Genomic DNA, 13283 nt, shown 5'->3' with positions numbered 1-13283 from the left:
GTCCAAACACCCATCAAGTGCCAAATAACACCCTCACCCTCCCCCACTACCCACAATAAGCCTGGCACTGGTGTTTTACCCCTTCATTGCTTTAGCTGATATCCGCTAAGGTAATAAAGCTGCTTTAATGTAATTTTTATTAATAGTGTGTGGGAGCAGCAGGTCTCCTGAGCTGAACCGCTTTTATTTCAGCCTCAGGGAACCCCTGCTTCCTGAGTTACAGTTCCAAGTATTTTAATCACCTAGTTACATCATGTGGACCCTTTAAAAATGGTGGCAGTACCGGCGCCCGATGCCCCATGCCAGGGTCTGTGACTCGAGAAGCAGGGGGACCCTGTGCTCAACTGCTTTGATTCCATCCTCAGGGACCCCCTGAGTCCCGAGTTATAGGCCCTGGTATGGGGCATTGGGTGCGGTACTGCCGCCATTTTTAAAGCGTCCGTGTGAAATAACCAGGGGATTTAAATACCAGGGCCTGTATCTCGGGAAGCAGGGGTCCCCGAGGCTGAAATCAAAGCGGTTCAGCTCAGGAGACCCCCTGATCCCACACAATATTAATAAAAATTACATTATAGCAGCTTCATTACAATAGCAGATAGCCGCTATAGTAACAATTTTTTATTGTTTAAATTTGTGTTTTAGTACTAGTGTAGATAAGCAGGGGTTATCCGGAGCAGAACTGCATTGATTTGAGGTCTGGCGTCATTTAAATGTCCCGCGTCACGTGACCGTGCGAATCCAAAGCATAGGAGATACCGGCACCCCAAATTGGGCCTGTATCTCAGGAAGCAGGGTGTCCCCGGAACTGAAACCAAAGCGGTTAGAGAAATGCCCCCTTAATTCGGGGTCAATAAAAAAAGATACCAGCAAGATCATTTAGTTTTACTGCATAGATACAGTATCTATCTGTTTAGAATTGTACCATTAGCTGTAGACATATAAGTTTTGGAGCTAGCAGTAAAAAACCCTAACTTGCTGTAGAGCTTATTTGACAATGTATCACCATACATTGATACATGTATCAATTTTTTCATAATATTAAGTCTTGTTAGTGGTATAGCTCAACCCCATTATAGCGCGACCCACTATAATGCGGACCCGCTTATAACGCGGTCTGAGCGTGGCTACCATTTAAAAAAAAAAAGGAGCAGGATGTCTGCAAAGAGATCGAGGATCAAAGAGAAGAAGAGAAGTCGAGAGGTATTGAAACAGTTTGGTGAGCTGGGAAGGGCAGAGTACTACAGATGTGTCCTGTTTGTTTTTCCGGTTTGCCTCAACAAAAGTGTGGAAATCTTTAGTTTTTTTTGGAAGATATAATCAATATACATATCATGTAACTCTCGGCAATTATTTGTGTTGTTATTCCCACCTGTATTTAACAGGGAGATGTCAGACGTAATTAGGATTTGTTTATTTGTATTTCTTCACCTATCCAGCAGATGGCAAAGTGAATTTTGTTGCCTATAAGTTATCCATTGTTATTGAGCCTTGAGCATTCTAATCGTTATCAAATTTGAGTTGTAGCGTTTCTGTTGCAGTATTCTTGTCCAAAATGAAAAAAATGTACACTTTTTTCCCCACTTTGCTTTTTGGGCACACAGAGACGGATAAAGTTTACAGGGGAGAGAGAGAGGAACAATTTTTGCAATATGTCAGGTGCTTAAAAAAGACCAAAAATAAAGTTTTGCGTGTCTGATCTTTTTAGCAATTAATGATAGAGCAAATAAGAAAGCCACTGTATCAGAAATATATGACTATATAATTCGCAATTATGAATACTACAAAAATTCACCTGGCCATGAATGGAAGAACATGGTTGGATGTGTTTTGTCAAGTAATTATTGCTTTGTTCGCACAACACTATGCCCAGGGATGAAACAGGGTTATTGATCATTGCTACCAGCATGTGTTGGTATGCTTGATCATGCCAAAAGGTTAAGGGTAGGAGTAAGAAGTGGGACTGGGAACGTGAATAATTGTGCTTCCCAAAAACGCAATGAGTCACCATCTGAGTTTCAAGAGTTTCAAGAGCATCAACAGGAATACCCCCCCCCCCCCAACCTGAATATACCTTTTGGGATCTAACTGACTGTTATCAGCAACAATCTCAACTTGATTTTACGTCTATGGCTAATTCTGGCTGCCTGTCCCAGTATCATCTGCAAAGTTGGCGTGGTTTTTATTGAAAGTAAATATAATATACAGTATTATTAACTTTTGTTACGACACGAAAAGCCAGTCCGTAAATGCATTTTTGTGATGAGTCATAATAAGCCTCATAAGTTCATACGAGCAGTTGCCCAGAATTTTATTTCAAGCTTCCATGTAAATATGGTCTTGTAAATCAAAAGTCGCCTGTTTTAAAAATCCACAGTAAGTCCTCTGGGAATTCTTTCAGTTTGTACTGTAAGTACTTTTCTAGGGTAATCAAATTCCACCATGTTCTTTATTCTGCTGACAACACTTTTTCTAATTTTAAGAAACCTTCTGCAATAAAATCTGTACCGATCTTTAATTGTCCCATGTTCTCCAGAAAATATTTTATGAATATCAATATGTTTTGTATTTCTTTCAGAAAAAAATGATGTATATTGATCTTCTATTTTGGAAACAACCGAAGAACCCATGAGGAAGCCAACCAATAAGCGAAACACGTTAGAAAGGGACACATGGAGGACACCGTCCAACAGTAACAGCAACCATGTTGGGATCTTTATTATTACATATTTTTTATTATTATATAAATAAGTGTGAATGTTTTCAATATATAAACAATTGTGAATGTTTTTATTTAACATTGAAATATATGTCCATATCCTATCTAGACATTGAGCAGCCAATACTGTATATTAGACACAATTCTTAATCAAATGGACTCTCATAACAGTCTAAATGATTCAATGAGGTGATTGGCAATTAGAAATTGCTTTTTGCTATTAAAGCTAGGCCACAACGAAAGGACCCCTGAGGAAGACAACCAATAGGTGAAATAGGAGGTTGTGCCATTTGTCATTTTGGGAATTTTACTGATCCCTTCAGGTTACATAGAACACTAATAAAAAATATTGTATTCATTATTTGACACATGTATATGTAATTCAGGAATGATTATTTATTTACTAACTTGTTCATTTGGGTTTAAATATGAGGTACCACATATAAGCAATTTAAACCCTGATTGTAATGTCACGGGTGTCTAGGCATTTACACCTTTATACCGGGCACATAACACTGAGCAAAACGAGTTGATTAAATAAATTGTGGTTTATTCACTTAAAATAGGCAAACACACAGTGAACCACATGAGAAAGACAAACTTACTGGGGGTCTGGGCTTCAAAACTAGACTTTCCTAGTTGAAATAAATGAAGAACCAACGTTTATTTGACCGGGACTCAGCCCGAAATGTCCTGGAACTCAAATCGGCATGAAGTTCCTGACTCCACCGCTCTCTTTCTTCCACAGGTGCTGAAATCCCTTGATCGGGAGTTAGTTCCAAACGTCCTTCTGAAGCCGGACAAGCGGACCTTCTGAATAAGCCAAGGGCATGCGGAAGATTGCCACCTCTGCCACTTGGTATTCAGAAGCCACCCGCTGGTTTAGGCTTCTCACAGTCTGGGAAGGCAAATGGTAGTCCTGAGGACTTCCATACATCCCAGGACCTGAGTGCTCAAGCTTCAACCTCCTGCTCAAATGGTCTTCACAACTCTGGCATACTCTGTTGCTTTCATGTCCGATGTCTGAGTAGACACGCTGACACCGAGCTGGTAGCCCAGTGACTCACTCAGAACATCGGTCCGGAAAGACCTAGTTAAAATACCATGCACACGCATATATATACTTGAAGCACACTGTTTAATAAACCATACATTTTATACTCCCCTAAGGCTTATGGTTATGGGGAATAGAGTAAGAAGTTTTCCCTTTATTCCTACTAGACATATTCCCGCACATGTTGCTGCCACTATCCGCTGACATGGATTCAATGCTGTAAAATTAGTACACCTCTGAGAATTTAAAAAAAATGAGAATTATAACTGCAAACAAAGACCAACCATTTTTATTGTCATATTTTTATTGTCATATTGTCATTAGTTTCACAGGACACAGTAGGGTTAAGTATTATTTTTTAATGTAATATGTTCACATTAGCTGTTGCTGATTCACCCTTTCCTCTTTTCTTATGTATTGGGACCTCTGATGATAATGGGCAGATCAGATGTTGCCCCTTTTTTCCGGCACCAGATGACAATCTTCCTATGTGATACCTGCTATTATGATGACTTCCAGGGACCAGGATGACGTGAGGATGCATTTCGCATGCGCAATAACTGATGCGTGACGCATGCGTCTCAGATGGAAGACCGGCAAGCTAATGGAGCCAGGAAGCGTGCATCTGCAATGGCTGAAGCGCAGAGCGCGATACAGGCATTCCAGATGGAATACCAGCGGATGAATGGAGCCAGGAAGCGAGGATGCGCATGCACAATGGCTGTAACGCAGACGTGCGTTCCAAAGGGAAGACCCGGATGAAGCACTTCATGGGATACACTGACACGCAAGACGCGACGTATGCGTTTCATGAAAGGGACCCTCAACACGAACTGTGGCAGGAGAAAAGTATCAGGAGAGATACAGCCAATGAGACATGATGGATTAATGAGATGCAGATAAGGGACTCGGATGAGACTTTATGTATGCACATTTTAAGGATGTTACCAGTGTGCTCAGCTTGATTGAAGATAAGGGTGTTCGTAGCACATATGTACAGTATACCATCAATAATGATTGAACAGAGAGCATTATGGGATTTTGGGTTTTATATAATGGACTTCACAGGATTGTGTTATTATGCCACTATGTCACTTGATAAAGACCAATAAGGTCGAAATGTTGTGTTTGGCTCAATAAATGAGTTAATTATTTCAAATCCGTTTGTGCCCTGTGTTCCTTCAACTACTACCCCCTCACTGTCACATATAATCTGTAAGGTATCAAATCAACATTTTAGGTATTGTTAAGTTACACTGCAACATAAGAGGAGGCAATTAAATGTTGCAAATGAAGATGGATTTTTATACATTTGGAACTTTGGTTTAAATGGGGAATTCAAATTAAATTTCAATTTGTTTGTAACCATTTATTTATTTTTAAGGTTGTTTTGAGATATACAATGGCTGTTGTTTATTCACATAATTATCTTTAAAGGATACGCCTTAACCTCAGGGAAAATAATACCTGTTAATGTCTCAGGTAACATCCTTTATGAGCCCTTATTTAACGAAGCTTATAGATCTAGACCTTTTATGTCTCTGGTTTTCTTAGACATTCTTTATAATTGTGCATCCCCGGTCTGCTTTTTTAATTCATTATGTATTAACCCCTAACTATAAAATTAGTATATTTTTCTTTTAGTTTAAACTCAAATATATACTGTTCAAAGAGACAGTACTTTAATTCTAAAAATTGCTGTTGAAAAAATCCTTAATAAATGTTATCTAAATAAATTAAATGTTATCTAGATCTAAATAAAATACCCCCACCGTGAATCTTTTGTATCCATTTTAAACTGACCTAGTAAATAAAGCACAATTTTAAATAATCCAGTTTATTGTATTTGAATTGGTTAGAAAAGAAATATAAACAGTTTTGTAACACTTTACAAATGTTTTAGTTCTTAACATGACATTGCAATACCATTTTCAGTTAATTACCAAGCTAAAAAAGAATATGCCTCATTTAAAAAATAATATTAACCATGTAGATGTACAATAAACTATAAATATAAAATTCAAACAAAATACAGATAGATAAATAACTGAACAGTCGGAGTAGAACTTGTTACGTTGCAATGTTCAGTTTTGTCTTTTCAGCACCCCAGCCAGCTGTTACTCCTTAGAACACGCATGACTCTCATAGATCTAATGCTGTATTCAAACTGCCACTTTCCACTGAAGAAATAGAGGAATCCTAAAATAAAAGAGACTTACAATTAATGTGAGCACATGATTTTGGCTGAGATCATTTACAACCACTCTATTATTGACATAATTAGATCAGAGATTATAATGTGTTACCCAAACAATACTTTGACGCTTTTTTCAGTACTGAAACTTAAACAGAAAATCAAACAAATTAAGATATTTATATATGCAGTGAAGAAAATTCTATCTTGACATGTAAGGCTTCGTACATAGTGAATGGCTATGGGGCGAGCTACGTTGCCCGCCCCGAAACAAACTTTAGGACAGCAATGTAGTAGTGCATAGTGTGCGCATGCACGTGCTACAGGGAGAACGGCACTTTGCAATACAAACAGGGTTGTTTTGAAGAGTGACGCTGGTGAGGAGATGGGATGGGGATGCATAATTGCGTGGAAGCTAGCGTGTCTTACTATGGGCAAAACCTAAGGGCCCTATGCTATAATCATCGATAAGTCACTTATCGAGCTCTTATCAGCCAAAATGCCTACTGCTATCAGTAAGCCTTGATAAGTGGGAGATAAAGGCATGAATCGACAAAAATTTCAGCTGTCAAAAAAAAATCACCGGGTGACCGGCGATAAGCCACTTATTGGCAGGTTCTGAAACTCGTGCAATTCTAGTACTGTAGCTGCGATTAGGTTATCAAGGCCTATCAAGGCGCTAGAATGGTGAGTTTCTCCCAAAATCCTCACGCCAGGAAAAATACGCGTGAGGCTGGTGAGAAGCTGTCAGTAAGGTGGCGAGACAGGACTTAGAAAAAAAAATGCTTTTTTCCTGCATTGGATTGATGCCGGGAGACTACGGAGCTGATATCCATTAATATCAGCACCGGAGACCCCCGGCATGAATCCCATGATATAAAAATGCATTTACAGTCTACTTCCTCACCTTAGCGGCTAATCGCTAAGACAATTAAGGTGTTAACCCCTCCCACTACCCACCAAGGGCCAAGCACTGCAAAGAATCCGGGTTAAAAATGAGCTAATTTATTCCGGCATCAAGCTCCAGGACATATAACAAAACCAGTAGGTTCCTCTGATGCGTTTCCTGCCAAAGGGCACTTTATCAATTTACTCTTTGATAAAGTGCCTTTTGGCAAGAAACGCGTCAGATGAACCTACTGGTTTTGTTGTATGTCCTGAGGCTTGATGCCTGAATAAATTAGCTCCCTTTTAACCCGCCTCCAGCCCGGATTCTTTGCAGTGCTTGTTCCTGCATTATTCGTTTGATGTTTTCTATCTTGGGAGCGACGCACGCAAAACAGGACGGATTCATGGTGATCCAGTGAGAATTTGACTCATAGTATTTATGGTTCTTTGCTCTTTTTAAGTGGCTAGTGTGTATCTGAGATATTTTGTTAGTCACATGGAGGAGGAGGATCACATTGGAGGACGGTAAGGTATTCCAGTACATAGTTACTAGGTAAGCTTATAATTGCTACCAGGGAAGATTGCCAGCCCCCCTCCTCCATCCTCCGTGTATATGCCGTGTGTGAACACTATCAACTTACATATACTACAGTATATAGTGCCACGGGACATTAACCTTTGGAAGAATGATTATTTTCCGTCTTCACCTGACAATTTGATTGATTCAGTATATTACATATTTAAACCATCCACAGAAGAGTTTTTGTAGCACCCCTTTGGGAATTGTTCCCATTCTATGATAAAAATCAAACATTAGCCAGCCAGCATAAATAAAGTAAATAACACTTTCTACTTACCCCTGCCATCATGAAGGGCATCCTCATCAGCTTACTCCAGGTCCATGTCCTCCGATGTCAGAAAGAATACAAGAAAAAATAAAATATAATGGCCCATAACCCCTTAATCACCTTAGTGGTTAATAACCACTATAGTAATTAAGGGCTTAACCCACCCTCCCCGTTTCCCACTCGGGAGGCCTAACCACCCACCCACCTCAGGACCACTATACCCACCCTGTACCCATTGATTGGCATAGTAGTACATCATACCAATATAATATGGGCCACTATAGCAGTCAATGGTCACCCTATTAAAAAAGCAGGAAGGCCAAAAATACACAATAATAAAATATATACACAAGCACCTAAACACTACCAATAATAAAAGAACTAAAAAGCCTAATAGTAAGTCACATTAATAACAATTATCTATCTCCAAAACAGCACAATAATTAAAAATCTGTTATTCCAAAACATAAGAATACAATTAAATAAACACCAAGCCAAGCAAACTATTCAAGAAATAAAACCACTAGCCAAACAAGCAATTCAATACATAAAAGCACTAGCCAACAAAACAATTCATTAATTTAAACCACTAGCCAACATATCAATTGAAACCAGTAGCCAACAAAATAAATAATTAATAAAAAATGTTAATAATCAAAAAATGACATAAAAACAAGCCATCCAAATTACAAACAATTTAAGCCAAACAATAAACAGAAAAAGACAAAACAACAATCAATAGAAAAAACGCATTTGCCAAAAAATGCCTTGGCTGTCATTGTATTTATCTGTACACTAAACAGGTACAGATTAATACATTATCAGTCAATGGGCAATGAAAAACATAAAAAGAATAAAATACAATTAAAAACCTGTAAAAATAAAATTACATACATTCAATATTTTTCTTACCTTTAGAAGCGTTGACCCTCAGAATTCCGGCGTTTCTGAAAGCTCTCGTACTGCGATGTCATTAAAGTCAATCCAACGCCATCCACCTTGAAGATTCGGAACAGGTAACAAAAATATTCTCTCTTTTATCTTCTATCACCTTCTTCTATCTTCTTCTGTCATTATTTCTTTCTTTTCTTGAATCTTCTATCTTCTGTCTTCATCTGTCAATCTAACCCCATGGAAGTCTTAACGGATGTTGTCTCGTCATCTTCTTCCTGTTAAATGAGGTGTCCAGGCTTCAGATAGGACCTTTGATGTCAAATTTTCAGATCAGATTGTACAGCTCCAATCTGCTTGGATGCTGTATCATTTGCCTGCCTCTTTTTTTTATGGATGTGACATCATCTTCAAGGGAGGAACATCACATCCTTAAAACCACATGGCTATATCACATGGTATTACAGCCAATGGGACTGAAGACAATCCCATTGGTTTCTGTACCATGTGATATGTTACATTAGTTCAAAAGGATGTGACATCATCCCTTAAAGTGATGTAATTTCACCTATCACATGGACACCTGTGGGGACCACCTGAGGACCCCTAGACACCCATGGGGACCACCCAAGGGCTCACAGACACTTGTGGGGACCACCTGAGGACCTCCGGACACCCGCGGGACTACACGAGGGTCCACAGACACCTGTGGGGACCACCTGAGGATCCCCATACACCCACGGGCCCACAGATACCCACATGGACCACCTGAGGACCAGACCACCCGAGGGCCAACAGACACCTGTGGGACCACCAGAGTACCCCAGGACACCTGCATGGACCATCTGAGGGCCCACAGGCACCCATGGGGACAACCTGAGGACCCTCAGACACCCGTGGCCTCTGGTATCAATCCTGTGGGGGTAGAGGAAGTGGGTATTAGTGTTGTTGTGTTTTTAATGTTTATTGTGGGTGGCAGCTGTTTTAATAGACATTTTAATATTAGTGTAGATGAGTAGGGTCTCTCCGGAGCAGAACCACACTGATTTGAGGTTTGGGGACCCCCTGCTTCCCGAGATACAGGCCCTGTTATTGGGTGCAGGTATCTCCTATGCATGTAAATGGCCTGCATCAAGTGACTGTGGGAATAAAATGCATAGGGGATACCGGCACCCCATAACAGTGCCTGTATCTCAGAAAACAGCGGGTCCCCGGATCTGAAATGAACATGGTTCTGCCCCCGAGACCCCCTGCTCATCTACACTAGTATTCAATTTTTTATTAAAAAATATTCATTTCGGGTGAGATTTGCGCAGGGAGAGGCGGCTCTCTCTGAGCGGCTCTCTCGGCAGCTGAAAAACATCGCCGGGTAAGGCAAATAATGTTGCAGTTTTTTTGTCTTGTAGAACATGTGATATTTGTAGAGCCATTTGGTTTCTTGTGGAGGGGCAGAGGCACAAGTAACTTCACTGTTATGCATTTTATGGACCGTGGGGTCAACAGAGCTGAAAAAAACAAGCAGCCAGTATTGCTGCTTTAAGGTTTGTGTGTGAATATTGCAAAAAAATAAAGTTAGTTACCTTTGAAATAAAAAGTAGCATGAATTTTCCCAGAGATTCCTTGAAAATCTTCTTCTATTAGTCTTGGAAAACCTGTGTCCATGGTTTGTCTTTTTTCATCATAACTAAAAGGGAAAGAAAGGAATTGATAACATAACTGTCCCCACAACATGTAAGCAAAAAACATGCATGTGTATCTAACAAGGCAAGCATAACGTATTGTGTTTTATTAATAACATACTAATTTAGGGGAGTCAAAATCTCATGGTTTGCCAAAGTCATGCACAACACAGCACCAGATTTATCAAAAAAGAAAAACCAATCAATAATCAATTGGATATTTCAATGCATTTGAACTAATTAAACAAATGCCGCGTTGGCTTTTCAGCCAGACGTCTTTGGTAAAACGTAGTCCTGCTCCTTGTGACTCTACTTTTTCTTTTTTAACATGTCCTGTTTACTTCTAATAGTCACTCTTACCTCCAATACTTATCAGCTACAAAGAAATATGTCTTTTCCAGGTCTTCAATATGGACGGCTGCATCAATTGCTTCTACGGTTCTGGGAATGCCCAGCATGTAGATGCTCTTTGGGTAGCCATGTACAACATCAACTCCATTGAGAGCCCAGTATATGGATCCTGTTTATAAGATAGAAAGTTCATTTCTGACATTTATTTTAAAAAAAACCTTATATAAATTGAGCCTGCATACAGTACAAATTTGTACTTTCTAAGGCTACACATTTTCCTACAAATGTCTTCTTCATTATGTAGCACACTTTCTCCCACCCCCTGGGAGATATGGCGGCTACGGTATGTGTGGTGTGTTACCTGTGGCCCACAGGAACGATAATACTAATACAGAACCACTCGGGCCTCACAGGGCTGTACCCCCTCTTTTTGCCCCCCAACACTGTGTCCACACCCCAGTGGGGTTTACCCCAAAGTACTGAGGTGCCCCTGGGCACCCAACCACCCTGGTGTCCACAGAGTCAACCCACCCCAAAGTGTGAGACAGCGCTGCCCCACTAATGTGTGTACAGTTGGTGCACTTGGAGTACCTGCCCAGGTGCTCCTGTACCCGGGTATGTTCAAAAGAGGAAACAGATCCACTGATCATAGTGATGGTGGCGTAGCCTCCGCCGCTACGTTGGGTGGTATCCCGCGAGGACGGTGCCACCATGAAGAATGTCTCTTAGCTGTTGGTGGTGATCTGGTCCCAGACCACGTGATGCCAGGATACAGTTGTGTCCTGTCTCTGTTCCTCACACTGGCACTACAGGGCAGTTTAAAATCTATGGGCCTGTTCCTTCAGCAACCACAAGCTGAGGGCAGTCAGAGCCTAGCTGTGGCCTAAGGGGGTCTCTGGCTTAGTGCAGGGGTCACTGACACCCTGCACATGCACACCCTACCCCTCTCCTGTCCCAGCTCCGACTGACTAGCGTGTCCCAGTGCGTGAAATGTATCAGAGCAAGGGATTCTGGCAGTCCTATTGGCCAGGTAATCTTGCAGCCCTGGGGGCTGCTGGGTATTGTAGTTCCTTATGCAGAGATCTTCCAGTGACGGCCGCTGCTGTCTCCCTTTACTGCACGTGCGCATGTGTAATGGCTGCCGCTATCTCTTTGCTCATGCCCGAACGTCTGCACATTTGCGCGCATACCTAAGAGCCATGGGAGCTGCCGGGAGCCTCTGGCGACTCGATCGACGCTACACACCACCCCGCACCACCGGGCGCTGTAGGGACCTACCCCCACCCCCTTGCCTCCGCTGCCTAGCACACCCGCGCCGGGAGGAAAGGGGCTTACGTGGGACCAGGGGGACTTAGACTACACTATCCCCCACTGAAAATCCCAACAGCCCCGCTTGGGAACATTGTAACATATAACCAAATACACAAGTTATATAATAAAAATGCAGTAAATTATGTACAACCTATCATGTCATAACTCTCCGTGAGGTTATAAATTTCTATGAACACCACAATGACGGATTTAATTTTACTGCGAGACAACTGCTGTGCCTCATAGTAGGGCGCCCCAATTGTATCATAGGTTACCCAGTTTGGAGGGTACCTAGCACGTTGGCTTCGGCGAAGCCTTTCTTCCCCTCCCTCTGGGGAGTAATGTACTATTGTCTCTGAAAAGTCTCTCTGGGGTATGAAGCAGGGACTTCTAGGGTCCAGAGGTTGGCTCATTGGAGCCAATGGAGCAGGCGTTGTTTCTTGGGCCCTTTACCTGTAGCTCCTTCGGGAGGTGCCCCTTGGTGTCAGGTGCTCTTTGAGAGGGTCCCTCCATAGGATACTCTGCGGATTCATTGACTGTTGTTTCACTGTCCATAGGATTTCTGGTGATGTTGTTTATTTTGTCCTCGTAGTCTTCTGATTATCCGGCTCACCGTCCAGTGGTGTAGCCGTTATCTCTGGTTCATCATCCCCCACTTGTGGGATAGGTAGATGATTCTAGTGCCAGACCTTTACCCGTCCGTCTTGGTCTTTTTTTCGGTAGACCGGGAGGTCCAGTATCACTGATTTCACTTCGAATACACCGTCGCGCCAACGGTCGGCCAATTTGTGTTTTCCAGAGACTCCAAGGTTCTGGAGGAGAACAGCATCTCCAGGATGAATTTCGTGATGACGAACCTTGTAATCGTAGCGCCTTTTATTGTTGGCATTCAGGTGAGCGGCAATTTTATCTGCTAATTGTTATGCTTGCTGCAGGTTCTCTTGGAGCCGCTGCACATATCGGAAGTGGGTTTGAATGGGTACCCCATCTGTTGATACCTCAGACGAATGTCTACTGGGAGCCGGGCATTTCGCCCGAACATTAGGAAGTATGGCGTAGACCCTGTGGACTCATGACGGGTGCTGTTATAAGCATGCACCAGAGGCTCCACATGCTTGCTCCACTCATTCTTCTGTGCTCTTTTCAGAGTACCGAGCATGTCCAGGAGGGTCTGGTTGAACCGCTCCGGAAGTGCATCTCCCTCCAGATGGTACGGGGTTGTTCGGGACTTAGTGATGTTTAGGAACTTGAGTAATTCCCTGATGAGTTTACTCTCAAAGTCCCAGCCTTAGTCTGAATGTAGGCAGTTGGGTAGACCACAGTGCACAAAGTATCGCTCCTACAGGATCTT

At 41.8% G+C, this 13283-nt stretch overlaps 1 protein-coding gene across 4 annotated transcripts in view; it reads right to left on the bottom strand.

Annotated features, from left to right (window-relative positions):
- Positions 1-5591: 5591 nt before the first annotated feature.
- The window catches only part of LOC142490305 (matrix metalloproteinase-18-like), a 118695-nt gene continuing 111003 nt past the window's right edge, over positions 5592-13283 (bottom strand). For 3 of the 4 annotated variants that reach the window (XM_075592415.1, XM_075592417.1, XM_075592418.1), the window contains 3 exons: positions 10631-10790; positions 10172-10275; positions 5592-5969 (listed from right to left, as the gene is read on the bottom strand). In XM_075592415.1, coding sequence (XP_075448530.1) covers positions 5869-5969; positions 10172-10275; positions 10631-10790 — 365 coding nt within the window. In that variant the 3' untranslated portion in view covers positions 5592-5868. Of the gene's footprint in view, positions 5970-8612; positions 8870-10171; positions 10276-10630; positions 10791-13283 lie in introns of all 4 variants that reach the window. The other variant, XR_012800027.1, reaches the window with a different exon arrangement.

This window comes from Ascaphus truei, chromosome 3, assembly GCF_040206685.1.
Source record: "Ascaphus truei isolate aAscTru1 chromosome 3, aAscTru1.hap1, whole genome shotgun sequence".
Taxonomy (NCBI): Eukaryota; Metazoa; Chordata; class Amphibia; order Anura; family Ascaphidae; genus Ascaphus; species Ascaphus truei.
Note: the sequence above shows the minus strand (reverse complement) of the source record. Positions and strands in the feature narration are given on the sequence as shown.